The 24377-nt window shown below is 32.9% G+C and overlaps 1 protein-coding gene across 1 annotated transcript in view; it reads left to right on the top strand.

Moving 5' to 3' along the window:
• Nucleotides 1-24377, top strand: part of LOC129216555 (uncharacterized) — a 78335-nt gene that overhangs the window by 22839 nt on the left and 31119 nt on the right. Inside the window, exons 6-9 of the mRNA XM_054850770.1 lie at nt 1310-1585; nt 14023-14253; nt 18566-18715; nt 22370-22677. Of these exons, the coding sequence (XP_054706745.1) occupies nt 1310-1585; nt 14023-14253; nt 18566-18715; nt 22370-22677 (965 nt within the window). The remainder of the gene's footprint in view (nt 1-1309; nt 1586-14022; nt 14254-18565; nt 18716-22369; nt 22678-24377) is intronic.

The following is a 24377-nucleotide window of genomic DNA, read 5'->3' on the forward strand; positions in this document are numbered from 1 at the left end:
TCAACTATCGAACAACTTGATAACATGTGCACTTGCAGAAAGATTATTTTATTTTCTCATTACGACTGTTTTCTTAATGAGAACAAAAGAAAATTAGCTTACCAATGGATGTTTTAAAACTGAAAAAAAGTAAGAATTTAAAATATTTCTGAGGTTTTATAGTTCTAGCTTAATTTGCAGCAAATTTGATGCATGGAAAACATACCAGTTTTTTTTTTTTTCATTAATTTTGAAACTAAACAAAAAAAAAAAAAACTTTGCATGTGAAATATTGCATTTGATTTTCTACGATGTCAAATGTAAAGCAACATTTTTTTTTGAAATAAAATTTCTCGGGAGACAAAGGAAAAGCGCGATATATCCGAATGAGTGATATAACGGGGCGCGCTATAACGAGGGGTTAATGTTATTTGAAAATTATGGATTCATAATTGCTCTTCATTAGACTTTAGTATTGAAATAATCGTGTGGCATAAAAGTCATACAGGAAATGTCATGTGCATAGTGTTTTTCTCTCCCTCCCCTATCAATTCTCAATTTCTATTCCTAATTTTTATACAAATTACCTTTACTAAAGGTATACATATACAGCCTGAGTTCGGACAATACCAGACCTACTGTCAGAGTTGTAAAGGTGGAATCGATCCCCTAGCTTTAAGAATATAATGTGCTCTAACAGCCAATAAACACGGCATGAAAATACATTCATGTGCATGTTTTTTCATGCTATATGTATTGAATACAGAAGTTTTATCCCACCCCCCTTCCACCTCCTCAGCAGAGCCAGCCTTAATCCGATTAGACTGATTGAACCTAATCGGCCCGCGCCGAAAAAGATTTTTTATTTTTTCATTTTAATTAGTGAGGAAAAAAAATTATTAAACAGAAAGTTGAAGTATAACTGGTGTTTAATTCAGAAATACGGAACTATAATATTGGATTAATTAAAAATTCTGTTGACTGAATGAATTATGAAAGTGATACGAATAATAATAATAATAATGATAGTAAATTCATAAATAAATTAATAAAATGAAACAGAAACATCAAACGTTCTAAGACAAACAGAATCATAAGGAACTTCTCACAGTTAAAAGCTTTGTTAATACATCTTTAAACTTCTTAAGTAAAAGCATAGAATAAAAGTGAATTATGTATAAATCATATGTCATCTTATGTATCATCGCCTTCATCTTATGAAATAAGTTATTTACTTTAATTATAAAGCTCATTTGTAAATTATTGAAATAGTAGTTATTAGTTAATTATATTTATTTGTTTTAAAACTAAATATTTTCACTCGTTATAGATCCGAGGACTCAACTTAGTGTGACTGTACAGTCAAATGGCATAGCCAAAATTTACAGCCCAGTTCTGATAGAAAAAGGGAGAGGGACAGATGAAGTTGAAGTTGTAGTCGAAAGAACGGATCCTTCAAATTTAGGCAACACAATTATTTCCTCGAAAGGTAAAGCTGAGAAAGTAGAAATTTCTGGACTGAAACTTGGAGCGAAGTACAAGGTGGAAATGGCTTCAGTGAGACAAGATTCAAAGCAATTTAAATACGAAACCAAATTTGAAGCATGTGAGATTTAATGTTTTCTTTTCTTGTTTCGAATTAGAAGTATATTAACTTTCTTTATAGTTTTAGCGTTGAGTTTTTTTATCTGTTCATGTTCTGTTTTTGGAAACTTTAGGATTAGAATAACTGTCACCCCTTCTGTTTCGGACCCTTAACCGTGGTTGGGGATGGGAAGTTTTTAAAAATATTACCAAAAAGCTGACCCGGCGTTGCTTGGGTGTTCATTAACACGGCATACCTTATAATTTAATTGAATGACGAATTCTATTCTCATGGTAGGTTTGCCAGACGTGCGGGTTGCATATAAGCTACCTTTACTCCTGTTCGGTCATAGGAAAATTTCAGGCCCTCTTATTGGCTTATTCGAGTGTCAATCAAAGCTTCAAAGCTGTGACGTACTGCAATGTTGCTAGTCTTCTCTCGCAGTGTTTCATGTTTGTAATCTGCTAAATACGAATAAGCATTTGCAAATGAGATCTTTAATTGAATGTTGCTGACAAAAGCAGCATTATTATTTACAATCAATTTCATCCTTTGCAAAACAAATGAAAGCTTTTATTGAGAAGCTATGCTTCGTAATAGAAATAGGTGGCGCCATCTTTAAGCAAAAAATGTATGTTTTACACATCGTTTTAATTTAAATTGAAGTTATTTTAAAAATAATTCTCATTGTAAATTATTTTGTTAATAGAAAAGCAAATTCCGCAATGTTTCATATTCTAAGTGATATTTAATGCAATTTAAACAACTCTTCTTAAAGAAATGATTACCATTTAAATTAATAACAAATACTTATTTTGAATAATTTTATACATGCTAATTTCTAATATAATTTGCTCTTGTGCCAATAAATAAATTGTTTATCGTATAACTTTTCTTTCTAGTTGCTATATCTATTGTTTCACATTGTATCTGGCTGATATATTATGTACATCTGTTTTACAATATTTACTTTATTTTTATGTGAGTTCAATATGACTAAATTATGATTAGTTCCCCCTGTTGGTTTTCAAGTACATGTGACTGGACTTGAAAGCCATAGTATTATTAAAGTAATAATTCTTCCACACCATATGAAGAGAAATTACATTTTCATAAAACAGTTGCAAAACGATTCAGAACCAAAGAAGTTTTGTAACACACACACACACACACACACATACACACACACAAACGCTTTTATCTATACATATAATAAAATAAGATGTTTGTGTGTGTGTGTGGCGCGCATCCCGGGAAAACGGTAAGGCCTAGAAAGATAAAATTTGGTATACAGGTGCAGTATTTGCTGAAGTTGTGCACCTCGGGCTTCGATTTTTGATATTTTAATTAGAAAAAAAGTTATTTAATGTTTTATGTGATTTTTAGCACTTTTTAGTACTTTTAACCTCACAGACCCCGAACCAATCGCGCCAGACAGATATTTTTGATACTATAGTGTCGGAAATTTAATTTTAAATATGATGAACAAAAAAATTTTTAAGATAGAGCAATTTTTGTATTTTTTATGAATTTTTGAAAAAACCTTTAATTTGCATGTTTTCTTGGGTTTTATTTTTTTCTAATATCATCCTGCGAGAAGTATCAAAGCCTCATTTCTGAAATTTAAGTTGGTAATAGTAAAACCATTTCGCCCTCTTCAGAAGAAAAAAGTTCTTAAAAATACGCAATAGTTTTTTTTTTACAATTTTTTTTAATGCTGAACACATCATGTCCTTTCACGCATCAGTCAAAAAAAGCGTTCTTCAATCTTTTATGCCTGTGACGTCACTACTTGATTTTCGATTCGATATTTACGATGGAATCTTAATCGCAAGCAATGTTAATCTTTTTTTTTTACTATATAGCTTACTTCATTTTCTGACGTGATTACCACGTGTTTTTTCGGCAGCGCTTGCTTTTTTTCTTTCCTTTTTTTTTGTTTTAAGGATTGCATTTATTTCTTTTTCCATCCCCCCCCCGCAAGCTGGACCTTTCGCTGTATCTATATTACGTTACATTTCATAGTTGTGCGCATTAATTCAATAAAAACAGCGATATTTTTTTTTATCTTTGTCAAACGCTACTTTTTGCACACTACGGGGAATTTGAGCTTTTTTTTTTTTTTGCTCTACTTAAATGAAAAAAAAGCGGTTTTTTGAGTGTTCTTTGTTTTATTAGGAAATGGGTGAGGAGGTCAAAATAAATAGAGATGTATAAGAAAATGTAGAGATAGATTGTAAAGGTAGATAGCAAAAGGGGGAGGAGATCAGATAGATAAGGGGGAAAGTACAACATTTTAGTTCGTCATTCATATACGTTACTCTCAAGGGAGTGGCAATTTTCCACTTTCTCTCCACGCATCCACGATTGTTAAACACAGAGTTTGTTACAAAGTTTGTTGTTTGAAATGCTTACGAGTGTATCTAATCAGTATAGCTTTTTTTTAATAAATAAAATATGTCTTCATTGTTTAGGTCTATAAAAGCTTGGGGGGTAAATATTAGTGGCCGCCCTCGGTGCTCCTTTTAGACGGCACCATTTCATGCTTCAGAAGGGGGCCTTTCCCCTCCCCTGTATCCATGCCTGATTACCAGTTCTGTCACAAACTTAGCAACCAAATGAAGCATGTGTGTTAAGAATAGATATTAATGAACAATGAACCAACACAATGCTCCCTAACATTCTATTTTTCTTAAACTATGCAATGCTATCGGGAAATCGACACATACTTTGACAATTGAACATTTAAAAATCAGCATATTTATTCTGCTTATTATAAGTTATCTTGTGAGAAATTCTTGAGGAATTTTACTTGATTATAAGAACTATATGATGCGGTCTGCGGCCGCCCCTTGCTTTGGCCGCCCTTGTGCGGCGCACACTCTGCACACCTGCTAGGATCGGCTCTGAAAGCAATAGCTCATTAATGGGAGAACAAACGTCCTATAGGTAATTTCAAGCGTATTACGACTACAGCCCCATTTGCAGCCCGCCAGGCGTTTCAATACGTTTAAACGTCTGCATACCTTTTCAACAGTCTTCTCAACGTGGGATTTCCAACTAAGCTTGCTGTCAAAAGTTACTCCCAAATAATCATATTCATCAGTATGGGTATCAGTAATTAAATATCAATGTATGATATTTAATTTATTTGAATGATTTTTTTTTTGAAATCGAAAACGCCTGTGGTGGGAAAAGTTGTGTATTGGCATCAAATGCTTGCATAAAATTTTTTTTGGAAATCAAAATATATTTAGATCCCCCGCCAGCCCCTTAAAGTTTGGCCAAATATGTAAAAATTGACATTTTTAAAATTAAAAAAAAAAAAAAAATCTTATGTATAATATTTTAATCGCCTGCAGTGGGAAAAGTTGTGTATTGACATTTAATGTTCATTAAAAAAATTTTTGGTAATTAAAATATATGTATACCTTCTGCCACATCCCTGAAGTTTCGCTAAATATGTAAAAATTGACTTTTTTTTAAAAACTTTTTTTTCATTTCTTATGTATTTTTTTGATTACCTGTGGTGTAAATAGTAAGTAGTAAGACCCTTTGTTTGTGAACAAAATAATTATCATATCATATTACATATACCACCCTTGCCGGGAATCTGAAATTGCGCGTTTTGCCTTTTTTCTTTGCTCCTGCTGCTTAGTTTTAATTGTCAAAGAGACAGATAGTGTGATTCCTCCGAATGTTTATTTTTCTTCTTCTCTGTGATATAATGAAATTATTTAAATCATCCCCCCCCCCAATCTGACAAATCAGCCTGTTCTTGGCACTTAGCTAAGCATATATGAACCAAATAAAAATCGTAACAAAAAACTCAAGAGCAGAAGAATTGGTACAGCGAATGAAGTGTTATCAAGCATATTAGACTATTTAAAAACAACCCAAGTATCTACTGTGAATTTAATTGCAGTAGGATCAGATGGAACAGCAGTCAATACTGGTGTGAAAGGTGGTGTAATAAGACTGAGCTGCATTTAAAAAGGCCGTTGCAGTGGTTCATATGTCAGTTGCAAGCCAATGAGCGACCTTTACGCTATCTGTTACGGCATCTTGATGGAAGCACTACAGGTCCTTTTCATATAATGGTCCTATAGGGAAGCTTCTTGGCACATGTGAGCAGCTTCCAATTGTCAACTTTAAAAAAAAATCGCTTTTGATTTGCCAACAGTTGATACAGACGGACTTAGCACTGACCAAAAATACTTGTATCAAATATGTCAAGCAATATGTTCAGGAAATTGTTCAACATCACTGTCCACCAAATCACCAGGAAAGCTATCTCATGCTAGGTGGCTTACAACAGCAAACAGAGTACTTCGTTTGTATGTTGGTACAAAAGAGCCATCGCTGGAAATAGGGACTATTGTAGAATACATTATAAAAGTGTATGCAAAAGTTTGGTTTTTCATCAAAACTGAACCCTCATGCACAGCCGGTGCACAGCATATTTGGGAAGTTATCCACTACTCAAGATATAATAGCGATGATCTGAAATCAGTAGTTGACCCTGTTATGCAAAGAAATGGTATTTTTGGTCATCCAGAAAACCTGCTGATAGCCATGATCAACGACACACGATCCTCAGTAAGGAAATTAGGCCACCGAACAATCCTAAAGACCCGAACTCTTACTATTGAAACAGTTCGTGATTTTGTCATTCCATCTCTAAATTTTCAAGCAAAAGACTATAGAGAATTGATAAATTGGCAAAATTGTGTCCTTACAGACCCTCCACTCACCAAACATATACCCAATGCGGAACTTCAGAAAGTAGCTGAAACGGGTGACGTTACTGAAAGTGAGTTGTGGAATTCACCATGTCATACACAAGCGGTAGAAAGAGCCGTTAGGTTGGTGACAGAAGCATCTTTGTCTGTTTGTGGAGCAACACGCCTTGATGGCTTTATACTTACAACATTGGCTTCTCGAAAATTAATGCCAAAATTTGAGAACAAAGCAATGTATAAGGTGTAAAACTTCTTTATTACAAAAAACTCTGAGATGAACTCTCAGTCATTTTCCCCTAATACTTCGGGAAAATGAGCGAAAAGCTGCTGTAAAACTGCGACGACGAACTTCTGGTACTTTAATCTTTTATACCTATGTTTTAATCCTAAAGAATTCTATAGTGCTATTATAGAAAAATAAAGCAAAACAAAAATGCTTAATTTTTTAATAAAAAAAGGGTTGGATAAAATTTTTGCAATAAAACGTCAAGATTTTAAAAATTACGAAAATATTGAAAATATCACCGGTTGAGCGGAGCTTGAATATTATTATTATTATAATAACTTATGAGTGAAGAATCTTACTAGGCAATCATTTTCACTACGGGTGATTAAAAAAATCAGCCATGAGAAATTTAAAAAATAACAAATAAATGTCAATTTTTCCATATTTGGTGAAATTTCAAGGGACTGGTGAGGGATCTAAATATATTTTGATTACCAAAAAAAAAAAAAAAAAAAAAAATTATATGAGCATTAGTTGTCAATACACAACTTTTCCCACCACAGGCGATTAAAAATATTATACATAAGATTTTTTTAAAAAAAATTTTTAAATGTCAATTTTTACATATTTGGCCAAACTTTAAGGGGCTGGCGGGGGATCTAAATATATTTTGATTTCCAAAAAATTTTTTATGCGAGCATTTGATGCCAATACACAACTCTTCCCACCACAGGCGTTTTCGATTTAAAAAAAAAAAAGTCAAAATCGATCCACCCTACTATTCATGAAACCACGAAGGTCGTATCAGAAGTACAGCAAAAAAAAAAAAAAAAAGGAAAACTTTTTTGCTAATTTTGCTGATAATATTTAGCAGCTGCTGATCTCTTCATGGGCCCAGTCTAAAATATTTAGTTGTATTTATTACAATACATTAAAAATCATATATTGATTTCAAAATTTTCAAAATTGTCTCAAAAATGGTTGAGTTTTCAAGTTTTAGAATTTTGTGAAACTCTTTTTTCCCCAAATGTTTTTAAGTTAAATAGTAAATGAAACTGCATGAAATTCTCTTGAATTGCCTTATCAACTGTGCGTGATAATTTTTTTTTTTAAATAATAAATGAATTTAAGGTGTCAAAGGGTGGGATTTCTGAAAGTTTGACTTGAAAGTGATTTGACTTGAAATAACATATATATAATTTTACATTAAGAAACATTGCTTTTTAATGTTGTTTTCAATTATTTCATTCAAGGGTTAAAATTACTTATTCCTTTTTACATAACTTTAAATATTATGAATAATATTAAAAGATAAAAAATTCGCTGCTTAATTTTAAAAACTTACATTGAGAATTAGTTGACATATGAGCTTAATTAAACTCCAATGGTACCTTCTTCAAAAGCGTCATTTTTTGCTTAAAGGTAATGCTATTTATTCGTTTAATTATGTATTTTACATGTTTTTTTAGAGCATTATTTTATTTTATGAGTTATGAAATTAATATGAGAAAAGAAGGATGTGTTCGCCAGACTCGCTCAATATTCAATTGAAAGTCTTATTCTCGGATGCTAACTCATATTCAATAGAAATTAGCTAGAAATAAATTGGCACAAGAGAAAATTATATTAGAAATTACTATGTATTAAATTATTCACTAGAAGTATTTAGTATTAACTTAAATGGTAATCATTTTTTTAAGAAGAGCTGTTTAAATTGCATTAAATATCATTAAGAATATGAAAAGTTGCGAAATTCGCTTTTCCATCAACAAAATAATTTACCGTGAGAACTGTTTAAAAAATAATCTCAATTTAAATTAAAACGATGTCGTAAAACATACATTTTTTACTTAAAGATGGCGCCACCTATTTTTATTACGAAGCATAGCTTCTCAATAAAAGCTTTCATTTGTTTTGCAAAGGATGAAATTGATTGGAAATAATAATGCTGCTTTTGTCAGCAACATTCAGTTAAAGATCTCATTTGCAAATGCTTATTCGTATTTAGCTGATTACAAACATGAAACACTGCGAGAGAGGACTAGCAACATTGCAGTACGTCACATCTTTGAAGCTTTGATTGACACTCGAATAAGCCAATGAGAGGGCCTGAAATTTTTTCGATGACCGAACAGGAGTAAAGGTAGCTTATATGCGTCCGGGTTTGACAGGAACAGTCCCGGTTTTCAGACGAAATACCGCTTTCCCGGCGGTTTACTTCATGTCCCGGAAAAAATAAATTTGATTACAAATGACCAAAAAATTGTAAAAATAAAAAACCGTGAAGGATTAGTTAGGATAGTAACTTTATCATTTGTAACATTAACTTGTAAAATTAATACCGGATTAACTAATGAGAATTTTTACAACAAGATTAATTCCCTCCCCCCAAAAAAAAGTCCTATGAAATGCAAAGTATATTTTAATTTTTTTCACTTTTTTTATTCATCATTCAAAGTGTTTTTTCTAATTAAAATATTTTTTTTTCCATCTAAGAAGTGAAAAGTTCAAATTTTATCTATTTATGTCATTTTTTATTACCCCTGTTTTAGGTTCATAATTAATTACCATTTATTAATAGCTTTGAGAATAAACTGCTCTATGAAACATTCGAAAAAACAGCCACAGGTGTGAACCCTTTTGAACACTAGCGACGCTGGGAGGAGGAGGGGGGGGGGGGCATTCCGGTGTCCGGTTGAACATTTCAGAAATCTGGCAAGCCTACTCATGAGCCTACCTCCTCCTAGGTACAAACCCTCAAAAGAACTTAAATAGCGCAGAAAAATCAAGCAAAAATACCCGGCGTTCCCTGCGACAGTCATAGTTATGAGAAACAATAGCTACTTTTCTTTGTTTTCTTTTTTGACTGACCGAACGCAAAAAACACCGCTTTGATGTGATTAAAAATCGAACATAATCCTTACCCATAAAACTAATATAGCAATAAATATAAATAACAAAACAATATTTATTTAGAAACGAAATCACGACATTTAAACATACAAATTTGAAGAATTTCCAAAATATGACATTTTTTCACTTGTTTAAAAAAAATTATCAGTTAATTTTTTTTTTCTACAGACACATGTTTCGGCGTTACAAGGAACGTCTTTTTCAATGCAAAAGAAATTAGCTTATGGATGAAAAGATATTCCACAAAAGCTTTTTCCAATGTCTTTTCATCCATAAACTCATTTCTTTTGTATTGAAAAAGGTGTAACGCCGAAACATGTGTCTGCAGTAATCTGCAATTTGCGCCATTTTACGCTGTTTATTCTTATTTTACGAAAGGGGAGTTTTTGAACATTTACAAATTTAATCTTGCTGCATTAAAGTCGCACCACTTTATCAAAACAATGTATTTTGCTTCCCATTTCTGACGTGACTCAAGGTTAAACTAAATGGTTGGAAAGCTCTGAACCAGGGTAATAATTCATTTTAATCCTCATATAAATAATAACCGATGATCGAGTAACCCGCGTGTTTTAACAATGAAACTCGCGCCACGACATGATAATTTGATAATATGTTCTGGTAATGTTTAACATGCAGGGAAAGGCTTTGTTGTGACAAGGCTGAACTCGATCCGGTCACTTAACTGTTTTACTGGTAAGACTGTCATTTCAGAGGAATGAAGAAACGAAAAAATGGTCAATAATGAACGCTATACCTACTGGTGTTTAGGGTTAATCCACTGGAGTTAGGGTTACAATTTCAAATGTCAAACAATCACCAAACAGGCAATGACTTCGTTTAAATGTAATAGAATAGAAGCAATTTTCACCCATCATACCTTGACTGTCGACTTTTTAGTTTATTTAGTAATATTCATTTCTCTTCAGACTCTACAATAGTTTAGGAATGTTCTTCTCGTTTCATACCAACAAACGCAATAAAACTATATTAACATATAAGTGCTGCAGTTTAAAATAAAGAAATTGCTGCTCAAAGTTACACTCCAACACTATACTGAAATTTAGTTTCACACTACCATAACTCGGCACCATGCTAATCTAACAAATGTAAAAATTGTTTTTTTTTTGATTATTTTTTTAAATTTTTTTTATTTCCCCTCCAAGAGAGGCCAAAAAAAAAAAAAAAAAAAAAAAAAAAATCCACCTAACAAGTTTATTTATTTTCAATGTTATAATTTTTATCGATAACTTTTAGTGTAAAACTATCAATAGTTTAGGAATGTTCTTCTCGTTTCATACCAACAAACGCAATAAAACTATATTAACATATACAGTGGCTCCCAAAAGTGTTCGTACACTTTGAAATTTAAACTTCATTTAAACTTCATTCATACCAATACTCATCTTGTTTTTTCGGCCAAACAAATCTGCTTATTCCAATTGTTCTTGACATACCTCAACTTGCAAATGGATTTTATACGGAAGATGTATAGAGAGAAGCTCTTAAAACATCTTACGTAAATGCTTCAAATTTTCAACTAATAAATACCCCTGCATTGCCAAAAGTTTAATTTCATGAAATTGGATGGTCCCTATCTTTACGAGCTCAGTTCAAGTTCACTTCAATGCAGAAGGAGTATTTATAAGAACAATTTACGATTGGTGAAAATACTGGGAAAAAACAACATTCCTGTCAAGTTGCACACTAGATGAGAAATGCAGTTCGTAACGGGGAAAAAACTGTTCGTTGCTTCAGAGTATTGTACTATGAAACAAATCCTATCCTTTTTTTTTCGATGGAAGAAACAAAAAAAAAAAAAAAAAAAAAAAAACGAATGCATTCTCAATACATCAAATGAGAATATTGAAGAAAGCGAACATTCAGAATCTGAAACTGAATTTGAGGATAACGTAGACCAAAACGAAGAAAACATTAAGAATCAAGTCAAACCAGTTTCAGAAAGACGATCATCTCTTATTGAAAACTGCTAATTTTGTAGCACTAAAGCATGGGAAAACATGGTATCCCAGAAAAAGAGTAGAAGTTGACCATTTGCAAGTTTATATCAAATGCATGTCAAGAACAATTGGAATAAATAAATTTGTTTGGCCGAAAAAAACAAGACGAGTATTGGTATAATAGTCTAGACATGTTATGCACAATAGATCCACCTGGAACCTATATCAAAACGGGCATTTTCTATTCAAGAAAAAGACTCTCTTGCTGCCCAAAGCTGTTTATGTTATAAGGTACACTTCTTTGTATTAAATTAAAAATAAATCTGTACAAAAAAAAATCTGGGTGTGAAAATATTAAATAAATAAATATATAAAAAAAAAGTCATAACGTACTAACTTGGAACGATTATATTTCCAAAAATAATAGGAGTGACACCGATTTTTTTTGTGCAAATGTTAGGCAAACATGTTGGTTATCAACCTAATGTAGTATCAGATATCTGCTATGAGGGCGACAGTTGTAATTAGATTCTAAATATTTGTGTTTTTGTGAAATTTATTGAATAAAAGTTCCAATATCTGCTGGCGCCCTTATAGTGACGCCGATTTTGATACATATTTTTGATGTATGTAAGTGTGGCTAAAAAATGATCTAAAAATGTTGGTGTCATCATGAAGGCGCTTTGAGAAAATTGGCCTTGAATACAGAAAAAAATTCATTTTCGGTCATTTTTAAACGGAGTTTGTGGGCGTCGCCCTCGTAGTGTCACCGATTTGACAGCTGTAACAGTATCTAACAAGACCATATAGTAATATGGAATTAAAAAATCCATGTCATTATAAGGGCGCTTCAAGCAACAAGCACATTAAAATCTGCAAATTTGAAAAACCGGCAAAAATGTGCCACGCCCCCTAAACAAAAAAAAAATTTTTTTCTCAAAAATGGTGAGTCAGACAAAGCTCAAATTTCGGATTTACATTACATTTATGATAAGGAACAACATATGTGAAAATAAAAAAAATTAAAAATGTCAACAATCACAAATGCTTTAAACTGCCTGATTCTTACAGACAATGGCTCTTAAAGTTAAAAAAGTTATGAAAAATACACATTTGAGTGCTGTAAAAGTTTCTGCAGAGTTAAATGAAACATTTTACATTTAATTTTCACCTAAAATTGTTCGTCCAGTTCTCTGATTAGCTGGATTAAATGGGACGTCTTCCCGCAGAATTTTTCTTGGTCGCGCGAAAAACAGAAAACTTACGCTTTTCGCCGCAAAATCAATGATAAATAGGCTAAAAACGTTTTAGAATCGCGTGTTACTTACAGATAAAAATAAATTCAACATTTTTGGTTAAATTATTGTATAACTGTAAGTAGAAGAAAAAAATTAGGAACTTAATCTTAAGAACTTATTTGGATCAGTTAATCAGGACGGTGGAGGTTTTCTAGTGTGAGGGTGCATATCAGCATCAGGACTTGGTAGTTTGGAATTTTTTGATGAAATAATGAATCATGCTGTTCCTTTAAATATTTTAAAACTCAATTTTGAACTCTTAGCCAGCAATTTGGTTATTGGAAACAACTTTGTTTTTTATTAAGAGAACGATAAGAAGAACACGGTTTTTAAATTTTGCGTCTAGTGCTTCGAAAATTGTCCTAAAGTTTAGAAAATACCCCTCAATCTCCAGATTTGATCTTAATGCAATGTATTTAGAGATATCTGGAGATTAGATTACGAAAATACGGCTTTAAAACGAAAATAGAGCTAGAAACAATAAGACTCAAAGTTTGGTTGAACACTTACTCAGAAATTACGCAAAAAAAAAAAAAAAAAAAAAATGAAATATATTCCCAGACGTTTAAAAGGTGTTATGAATACTGTATGATATTCTACTAATTAATAACTTAATCAAAAGCTAGATTATTCAATAATATATAGACATTTTATAAAGTGTACGAAGACTTTTGTGAGATAAAATTTCCGGCACTTTTTGGTTTTTAATTTTTAAAAAATTAAGTTTTAATGTTTTTAAAAAACTTTTCATGTAGTTTTGTTAAAAATTGATCATAGATCTTATAATTAAATACCCATTCCGAAATATTAATTCTAACCAATTAATTGGGGCCTATTTCGTTGAAAGTCGTAGGTGTACGAAGAATTTTGGGAGCCACTGTAAGTGCTGCAGTTTAAAATAAAGAAATTGCTGCTCAAAGTTACACTCCAACACTATACTGAAATTTAGTTTCACACTACCATAACTCGGCACCATGCTAATCTAACAAATGTAAAAATTGTTTTTTTTTTTTTTTTTTGATTATTTTTTTAAATTTTTTTTATTTCCCCTCCAAGAGAGGCCAAAAAAAAAAAAAAAAAAAAAAAAAAATCCACCTAACAAGTTTATTTATTTTCAATGTTATAATTTTTATCGATAACTTTTAGTGTAAAACTATCGTTTGAAGTATAGTTAAAATCAGTAGGTAGTTCTTTTTGAGTACTGCGGCAAACCATCGAATTTGAAAAACGCGATTCGCGATTTTCCCCATTTGTTAGTTTAGCATGGTGCCGACGCGATGATACGGTTTCACTAAAAAATACCGATTCATTATTTCAGATCCAACTTGCGCTGAAAACCAAATCCAAGAAGGGATGATATGCGTATGGGCCTCCGAAGAGCCCAAGACGTGGAAAGAAGCCTCAGAAGTGTGCAGAACCGAACAGGGCGAATTACTGGATTTCGAAACGCAAACGAAATTCTCTCCTCAAGTGAAATCTTTGCTGTCATCCTATGTGAAAGAGCAGTTTTGGGTGGATGTACCGAACTCAATCAAATCTGCAGCTTTCAGTAAGTTTTCAATTTAGAGAAATAACAAACAATGTTTGCAGTTGTTGTTGGTTGGTTAATTGTTAGGAAAGCTCTCAGAAACACCTTCTCTTAAGAACTCTAAAATTTGAATGGAACTCTTAAATAAACCCTAAAAGACTCTCTCGAAGAACACTACAAGAACTTTAAAATAAACCTTGGTCGAAACTACGGTTTGAGGCCAGGGTTTCTCAACCTTTTTTGACCTGTGGCCCCCATTTGAGCACCAAAATGCTAAGTGGCAGCTCTCATATATATATATATATGCTTTGTATATGAGCGTTATTCGTTCAATTTTTGAAGTTTGTTGTAAATGTCACGCATAGGAAATCCACCTTGGTATTGTTCTTGTAAATGTCAAAGCAAATCACCTGTGATGCGCCAAAACTATGATAACAGTAAAAGGGAAAAATAAAGGGAACTGATTGAGAATTTCAGCGATCGCCGACTGGAGTCAGAAATTAATGGTTGAGAATAGAATCTATAATACTGTGAAATAATCATTCTAATTCTGGAAGAACAATTGAACGTGCAGTTAAAAAAATACTTTGACTTTCATTTGCATTCTAAATCATTATGTGTATGGTGTGCTATTTTCATCATTCCGAGTGCGAAATTCTCCTTGAGTTTGTGCATTCGTCTTTGTGCAGATTCTTATAAATTTCATTCATACAGTTCACTAATAGATCGAATTTTATTTGGTGAACCTTGATTGAAGTTTGTTATTGTGAATTCTGTGCTTTTTTATCCATCTTACTCATCATTAGATATTGTCGTAGGTTAGTTGTCGTAGTTTTTGGCTCTTTTTTTAAATAATTTTTTTAAAAAGAATTTTTATCATACTTGAATTTTTATCTTAAAGTACAACTTAACGCTGAAAAATTAAAATTCTAAAATAAAATAATTATTTCAGTTAGGATGGAAAACAGCAAATTTCATGTAATTTACTATTAGATGATTAAATATAAAGCCCGTTGTAACAAATATTCGTTTCCTTACAACAGTCATATTAATAGCTAGTAATTATAGTGAAAATTTTGAATGAAGGCATCTCTGGAGCAAGTATGAAATGTATTCCTTATCATTGCTCTCATCTATGCCAATAATCGATAACGGGGCCATGTAAAGAGACATATTAGGATCTTCATCACAAGTAACTTGCATGTTTTGAAAAATAAATTAATTTGGGAAACCTTTAATATTTGAATGGTTTTAATAAAATTAACAAACAAATAAATCCTAGAGAGGAAAAAAGATTAAATTTTAGTGCAAAATGCTTTAAGTTTTAGACACGTATGCAGTAGGTTTTGTTTTTATTCCTTTTAGTACGGAGCATTTATGTTGAAAAATAAGTGTAGTTGCGTGATGGTAACATTAGTCTGTTTCTGAAATAGATTTACACTAAAAAGAAGAAAATAACAGATTTTTTTAAAAAATACTAAGCACTTTTCCTAATGCACTCAAAAGGACAAAATAACTTTTCTGGGTCAGAACTGACAGTTTAAGTATTCCTGTAGTTTTCAACAATTCCAAGAAAATAACACCACAAACGAAGAAAAGTGCGCTTCAAGTCATAAAATTTTTTTTTATTATTATCTAGCTTTCAATCATAACTTTTGAGTGTTAAACATGCATATTTTTCTTATTGGGAAAGTTCGGTTTGAAATGACTAAAACCGTGCTTTTCTTCGTTTGTGGTGTCATTTTCTATGAATTTTTGAAAACAACAGGAATATTTAAATTGTCCTTTCCGACCCAGAAAAGTTGTTTTGTACTTTTGAGTGCATTATGAAAATTGCTCTGTATTTTTAAAAAAATCTCTTTTTTTTAGTGTAAATGTATTTCAGAAATTTAACAACACAAAATTTTACCCCTTTTTTTCATATAAATGCTCCGTATTAAAAGGAAAAGAACGTATATACGTTTTTAAAACTTTAAGCAGTTGGCACTAAAAATTAATCCTTGTTCCTCTCTAGGATTTATTTGTTTGCTAATTTAATCAAAACCATTTAAATATTAAAGGTTTCCCAAACTAATTTATGGTTCAAAACATACAAGTTACTGGTGATAAAGGTCCTAATATGTCTCTTTATTTAGCCCCGTTATCGATTATTGGCATAGATGAGGATAAAAACCCTAAGAAAGAACGGGAATGTGAATAAATTTCATTCTTGCTCCAGAGAAGCCTTCTTCCAAAATTTTCGTTATGATTACGATTAACATTACTGTTGCAAGGCAACAAAATTTGTAACAATGGGTTTTATATTTAAGCATTTAATGGGGAAATTACACGAAATTTGCTGTTTTCCATCCTAACCGAAATAATAATTTTATTTTAAAATTTTAATTTTTCAACGTTAAGTTGTACCTTAAGATGAAGCAAATCATTTAGTGAAATCCCTAAATCTCTAAGTGGTCTAGTTGCTGAGAAATAAGAAAAAGCAGGCCTCAGATTTTTCCGTGAGAATCAGGCTGAGTATACAGGGTGCGGAGAAAGTTCCCACAATTTTGTTTAAAATGTTTTTTTAGCATTAAAATCATATGTTGGCGATTTATTTGGCACATATTGTTTATTGGCATTAAAAGTATTTGAGGTTTAATCATTTGTTCTTTGTTAGTTCATTGAGTTAGTGAGTTATGAATCGTGAAAATGTGCGTGTTACTCTCGTTGGATTACAAAAGAAGGGAATGAAAACAACCGATATTATTCGAACGACTGGATTCAAGAGTAAAAGTCTATGACGCTGTGAAACGCTACAAGCAGACTGGAGGGACTGCCGACCGTCCACGGAGTGGTCGTCCAACCACTGCAACGACTCCAGCGAATGTGCAGATGATCCGCTGTCGCATCCGTTGCAATCCAGAGCGCTCAATGCGAAAGATGGCCAAAGAACTGGAGATCAGCGATAAAAGCGTCCAAACTATTGTGAAAAATAAGTTGGGACTTCGTTCTTACAAGATCAATCACCTAAACTTCCAAAATGACACAATGAAGTAGAAAAGATTGATAAAAGCTAGACGGATGCTTCGCTTGACCGCTGGTGCTTGACTTTAGAAGGTTCTCTTTACCGATTGAGAAGATCTTCACCATCGAGCCCACACAATAACCGTCAAAATCATCGCCAACTGCTTAAGAAGGGCCATAAGAAGACCGCTGCTGCAAAAAATCATCGGACACAGACACTTTCCAGGCTCCGTAATGGTCTGGGCTGGAATTTGTGCCACTGGGAAGACGCCGCTTGTTTTCATTGACAGAAACGTCAAAATTAATGCTGCGAGCTATCAGTTTCGGGTTCTATGCGATGTACTGAGGTCGTGGGCAACAGAACACTTTGACCAAGATGGATTCACACTCGAACAAGACTGGGGCTCCTTACGCATTCGGCCCGATCGACGATTGCCATCTGAGAAGATCTGTTTCCAGGTTTTTGGGGCACGAATGTTTGGCCCCCTAACTCACCGGACCTCAATCCGATAGATTATTCGGTGTGGTCAATCGGAGGAAAAAATCTCGGGAAAACCGATACGCCACGGTCGACATGCTCAAAACGGCTCTGAGGCGTGCCTGGAATGAGATAACGGTGGATGATGTGCGCGAGCATCGTCGGCAATTTCAGACTGCGGACTCCGTAAATGTATTGAAGCCCAAGGAGCCAATTTTGAACAATTGTTATAATTTTTTTGTTTAATGTTATTAGTATTGTTTTAATAAAGAGTTTGTATTGCTTTAACTTGTTGATTTGTTGAATTATGTGTTAGTTACAGCCTATTGAAATAGCTGATAAAATTGTGGGAACTTTCTCCGCTCCCTGTAATAATAGTGCTTAGGAACAGAATTAGAAAAAAAAAAGATACTAAGCACTTTTCATAATGCACTCAAAAGGACAAAATAACTTTTCTGGGTCAGAAAGGACAATTTGAGTATTCCTGTAGCTTTCAAAAATTCCAAGAAAATGACACCACAAACAAAGAAAAGTGCGGCTCAAGTCATGGAGAGAACTTCTTATCACTATCTAGCTTTCAATCATAACGTTGAGTGTTGAAACATGCATATTTTCTTATTTGGAAAGTTTGGTTTGAAATGACTAGAACCGCCATATTCTTCGTTTTGTTTTGTCATTTTCTTGGAATTTTTGAAAACTACAAGAATACTTAAATTGTCCTTTCTGACCCAGAAAAGTTATTTTGTCCTTTTGAGTGCATTATGAAAAGTGCTTAGTATTTTTTTTTTTTAATTTTATTTTCATGGAGTTAATATTTTAAGCCTTTGATACAAAATAGTTATAACTTTTCAGTTGACAGCACTGCCGACCAATGTGCAAGCAGTCCAGAATCTGAAGTCATGTGCTGCACCTATGAAGCAACTGGCGAAAGAACTATGAACGATCTCAAGTGCACGTGTTGTAGTGAGCCACGACCTTTTGCTTGCAAGCGAATCGCAAAAAGTAAAGGTTTCCCTTTTCCTTCAGTCTGTTTTAGCCTACTTCCCCAGTAAAAGTCAGAGAAAGAAGGAAAAAAGCATGAAAGAAGGCTTAATGTATCTTAAATATATCGATTAAAAAAGAGTAAAAAATAAATTAAATAATTAAATAAATATCGAAAAATTAAAAATTGAAAAGTAGGGGATTGAGATGGGGAAAATATGTCTGTCGGTCAGTTCCCTACTCATAACTTTTGAGAGCATTGTCCGATTCGAATAAACTTTTTTTGGTTGAAAGATCTCAAAAAGGTCACCTTCACCTTATTCCCATATTTTATTTTTTGATTTGAACAATTTTTCGTTCAATTTTGAATAGTTTAAAAAAAACTTAAAATGAGCGTCTACGGGGAAATTTAAGGCGAATATAAATCCTGAACTTAGTGGCGAATTTGCTTGAAGCAAACTTTGTAGGAAAAAGCTTTTGATGAAGAACATGGATAGAAAGTATCTTTTTGATTTGAACGGTTTTCCTTCAGTTTTGAACAGTTCAAATACTTTAACATTAGCACTTACGAGGAAATAGATCCCGAACTTAAAGGCGGATTTACGAGGGTCAATCAAAAAGTTAGTTGGTTCACTGCTCAAAATAACAAAGCAGGAGAGAAATTTTACAATAACTTTATTGGTATCTTAAAGTTACATTCAAACTCTACTTTTCAACGTAACCAACTCTGATATTTAAGCATTTGTCGAGGCGTGCTACATGTTTTTCGACACCTTTTGCAAAGAAATTCCGTCCATTGTCTGATAACCATTGTTGGGTTGCAGCTTTCACGTCTTCAGCGGAATTGTATCGTCGCTTTGAAAGTTCTTGTTTCATTGGGCCGAAAACATGGAAGTCAGGAGATGAAAGGTCTGCAAATGCATTTTGATGTTCCTTTCATTTTCCAGCTCGCCATGACGACGAGAATAAGTCTAACATGTTGTTTTTAATATTTATTTAAAATGATCAATTTTCGTCGTCATGGTTACAAATCGTCTGCGATTTTTTGCTCATTCAAGGCTTTAATTCAAGCAAATTCGTTTTGAATACGAGGTTTTTTGTGAGAAATCGCGGTTTTTTTTTTCGCAAAAAACACTTATATAGATGAATTTACATAGCAAAACTTAATCAAAATGCAAAATTTCCAGATTACTAGTTCCCACCCTTTAAGATTGTTAAGAAATAAAAATGCCATAAAGTAAATATAATCTTAAGTGTACGAGTACAAATTGATCATAATAACTATATCTTTATTACCGCATCCTAATTACCAATTTTTTATTTATGGAAACGCCTCGTATTATCTAATCTAGAAAATCACCAGTCAACATGATGAATACGAATTTCTTTTCCATTTCCATTCCATTCCATTTGTATGAACAATAAAAACAACGAGTTGGGTCCTATTGCAAATCTTCAATGCAAAAAATATAATTTAAATTCAAGACGTCAAACCTCACATGAATGCCAGGTACTGGATGCTGTTTTTTTTTTTTTTTTTTTTGCCTGATGACGTTTATAATGTCTTGAAGTCAGCTCGACAAATGATTGCTTAAAATCTCACGATGTAGTTAAAAACATAATCAAAAATCGATATTTAGTTTCAAGTTTACTGTCGTGGTCAAATTGTTTACAGAACAAGAAATCCCAAAATGTTTGGAATTCAGTGATGGAATTTCATTTGAGAGGCGCATTTTCTTGAAGAGTAAATGCTCTTTTATCTCCAGACAAAAATCTTATACAAACCTTCTTCCAATTGTGTTCGTGTGTCTCTTTTATTATTTGTACTTGGTTTTAAAATCTCCTCTCAATCTGTCTCATAAAATTCTTGGGCAGCCGTTGCCTAGGCGACCGCATGCTCTTCTGGGGGGATAACATCTCTTTCTATTGTAGCAATTAATGGGTGTGCCTCAGAAATTTCAGTGGTGCTGTAATTGTCAGCTTCGCTTAGAATTCCGTTATCAATTAGAAGTTAAAATCGCGAACATTAATTTATTCTAAGCGATTGTTGAAAATTTACTACTTAAAAGCGTTGTTTTATTTTATATTTGTTTTAATTTTTAGTTGGAAGCACTATTTTAGTAGCTTAATTATTGAAGTAACTAAAATAACCTTGTACTAGAAACATTCGGTACAAAATCTTTAAAAAATATTTTTAATCGGCTCATAGATTTATTATCTATATATGAAGGGCCAGGAGTCGAGAATGTGATATGCCACACTTTTGAAAAAAAATGATTTTTTTGTTCTAAATGTTGCTTTGATAGTTGAAATAACCATGACAATTTACTATGTCCTTATTAGAAAAACGTATCTGGTTTTAATATTGCAGAATATAGAATCTATAATACGAGGGTTATTCGTAAAGTAAGGTCTGATTTCTTATAGAAAATAAACAAACACAGATTTTTTCCAAAACCTTTTTTTTTTATTTAATTCCCTACATGTTTCTCTATTTTTCTACATAGCCACCATATTTGTTTGAACATTTGTCATAACATTCTACAAGCTTTTGTATGCCTAAGTCATAGAAGTCTGCCCGCTGTGAGGATAACCAGTCTTGAACTGCTTCTTTCACCTAGTCATCTGTGGCGAAACGCTTGCCGCTGAGAAACTCCTTTAGGTAGCGGAACAAGTGAAAATCACTTGGCGCCAAGTCCGGACAGTACGGTGGCTGGTCGATCTGTTCCCAACCAAAAGATCTGATTAGATTTTGAGTGTGAATAGCAGAATGGGGTCTGTCATTGTCATGCAGTAACAAAACCCCAGACGACAGAAGCCCGCGTCAGTTATTCTATATTGCGCGTTTAAGTCAAAAACCGAATCACCGACCGTATTTCACACTTGGCGGGCCGATCAATTATTTTAAACATTTTAATCTGACACTGTACAAAGAACACTGCATCAATACCAATGCAAATGGCGTCGTTTGATGAACAAGGCCTGCCGGGAGTCGATACGCATGCGCGTTTCAATGTATCATGTCGACATTCAGTTGGATACGGCAGGTCGGACCTTACTTTACGAATAACCCTTGTATCTACAAAAAAATATTTGTAGAATTTTTCGAACGTTGGAAATTGACCTACTGGAAAAAAACTCTGTATCATGTCATTCTTGCCCCGAGTCCTTCATATGTATATTTTGCTTCAGCTAAGTGATTTGCTTGTATTTCTAAACTAAATGATTGTTTCTATATTTAAATTTTTGATGTTGTTAAACAAAATATTAAAGAAGATAGAACTATTTAGAAACTTTGCCAAATGTTTATAATTTTGTTAAAAGCTGGCATTAGATTTAAAACCTAATTTATAGCTATCGCCAAAAGGTCACCATTTGAAGGAATAATCGTCTAGTAACGTTTTTTTTTTTTTTTTTTTAATAGTAGAGGCTTGTTTTGTCTTCAGAAATTGTCTTTGATTGTGAAAAAGTGTTGCGTTTGAAATAATTTGTTGCGTAATCCAACTGAGGGAAAGAGATTTTTTTAGTGTTAAAACAAACATCGCGGAGCTGATAAACGGGAAAGTAGGCACTTTTAGTTCTGGATGGAAATTCTTGTGTCTAGCTATCTATTGTTTCGTAGTCACAAAATTATTTATCTGAAAAAAATTCTGAGTTTTATTTATTTTTTGACAGTTGACTTGGGAAATATTGGTGACATCTATGTGGAAGAAATTACTACAAAGTCCCTGAGCATCAGCTGGTCGATGTCGTCGGATTCAAAATGGTACAAACCATCATTTGTGGTGGCATGGCAATCTACCGATGAGCGACGAAGGAAACGTGAAACTAAGGACGAAGTCGTCATCGAAGACCCTTCTGTCAAAATACAAGGGTTGACTCCTGGAACAAAGTACAAGGTAGCGGTTGCTCCTTACGCGGAAGGCGAGAATACGGATGGCAATTCTAAGGAAATAGTGGTAGCTACAAGAGAAAGTAAGGCTGTATTTATTGTGTAAGGCTGCACCTAGGAGCAAAAATAACCAATCTCAGATTTTGGTCAAACACTACATCACCAAAGTTTCAAAAGTCCACATTTTACGGAATTCTTTAAAAACAAGCGATCAATAGTTTTGTAACCTTTTGTCACATACGAAGTATGCTTCAACTGTCATTTTACAATAAAAATTAAATCACCAAGCATTTAGGAAATCAGTAGCAAATTGAGGGAAATAAAAATGTTTTTTGATCATCTTTCAATGTAAATAGCTGGGAATAAATTGTAAATTTCAGCAACTAGTTAGCTTAATATGTACAATTATTTTACATACTTTCGAGGAAGTGTCACTAATGTTCTCGAAGATATAGTCATTTATTTCAAAATTACGAGTTTTATTTTAGTATTATTATTATTATTTTATTTTTTTGGCTCATAACACGCGAAGTTTTCCATCAAGCCTTAACAAACTTTCAGAAAACTTGACAGCGTACAGGAGAAGTATAAAACTAAAATTTGAAATTGAAATATTAAAAATTTGATGAAATATGAACGTTTCAATCAATTACTTTTTCACTGCGTACGTGCGAAAGATAGCAATTTATAACTTTCATAATTTATAGTCCAAGTAGATCCTCCAACTCATACTCGAATTCCAGTTCAATATCTCAAATATTCAAAAAGATATCACGATCTAATGAGCCGAATTTCAATAATTCTTGGATAGGCGACGAATTGTGAGGGATCGTTCGCAAATAATCCGTTTTTACTATGAACCAAACTGAACTATTACAGGTAAAAGTTGCAAATTTGTAAACAACTCCTGTCAATTCACCGCCTATTCTAGAACTATTGAAATTTGGCTCTTTATATCGTTGATGTTTTTATTGAACTTAGATTATGAGTTGGGGGATCTTTAAAATAATTTAAAATTATATGTGAATTTTTAAATTAGCATGAGACAACAATCCCTTGAAGTGAGAAATAACGAAAAGAATTTTTGAAGAAAAATAAAATAAAATATAACAATGTTAAATCGCACACAAATTTACAGAGAACCTTAAAAGGGTTCGGGGTTTCAAGGAACCCCTTTTAGCTTTTATTCGGATGACTTTACACCCAAAAGCTTACTTTTCTGCATTAAAAAAGGGTTCATTGAAACCCTGAAACCGTGTTTGCAGTATTCTGCAAGTTTGAGCAATGTAACGTAGCAATTTTCAGTTCCCTTTCGACTTTCTGGTTGTGTGTTGAGCTTTTTGCACTGATGAAGAGGTTCCATTGCAGCCTTGAAATAGCTATTTGCTGTGTCTTCTTGATAATTTGTGATTTATTTACGTTGGTTTTCCACTTAAATGACTTTAATCAATTTAACGTAGTTATATTTTCTTTTACTTCTCTTGAAGCGTTCGAAATTTTGCCGAGTCCTAGGCTCGGCAGATAGAACTAGAAAAAATTCAGAAACTTAATGATTTTTTTTTCTTGAAACTGATATTTTTGACATAGGTTGTTTTTACTACAGAGTACAGAGTTTCCGCCGAGATTCGCATTGTGGCAATCCATTTATTTGAATATTAGTAATATAGTTCATATTTTTCTTTTGGAAAATATTAGCTAAGATGAAAAGAAGGGGGGGGGGGGGATTAAGCCTTCTCGTAATCAGGAGAGGTAGTGCTAGGGATAAAAAGCTAATATCAGATGGATATCTAC

The sequence above is a fragment of the Uloborus diversus genome, chromosome 2, assembly GCF_026930045.1.
Source record: "Uloborus diversus isolate 005 chromosome 2, Udiv.v.3.1, whole genome shotgun sequence".
In the NCBI taxonomy this organism is placed as follows: domain Eukaryota; kingdom Metazoa; phylum Arthropoda; class Arachnida; order Araneae; family Uloboridae; genus Uloborus; species Uloborus diversus.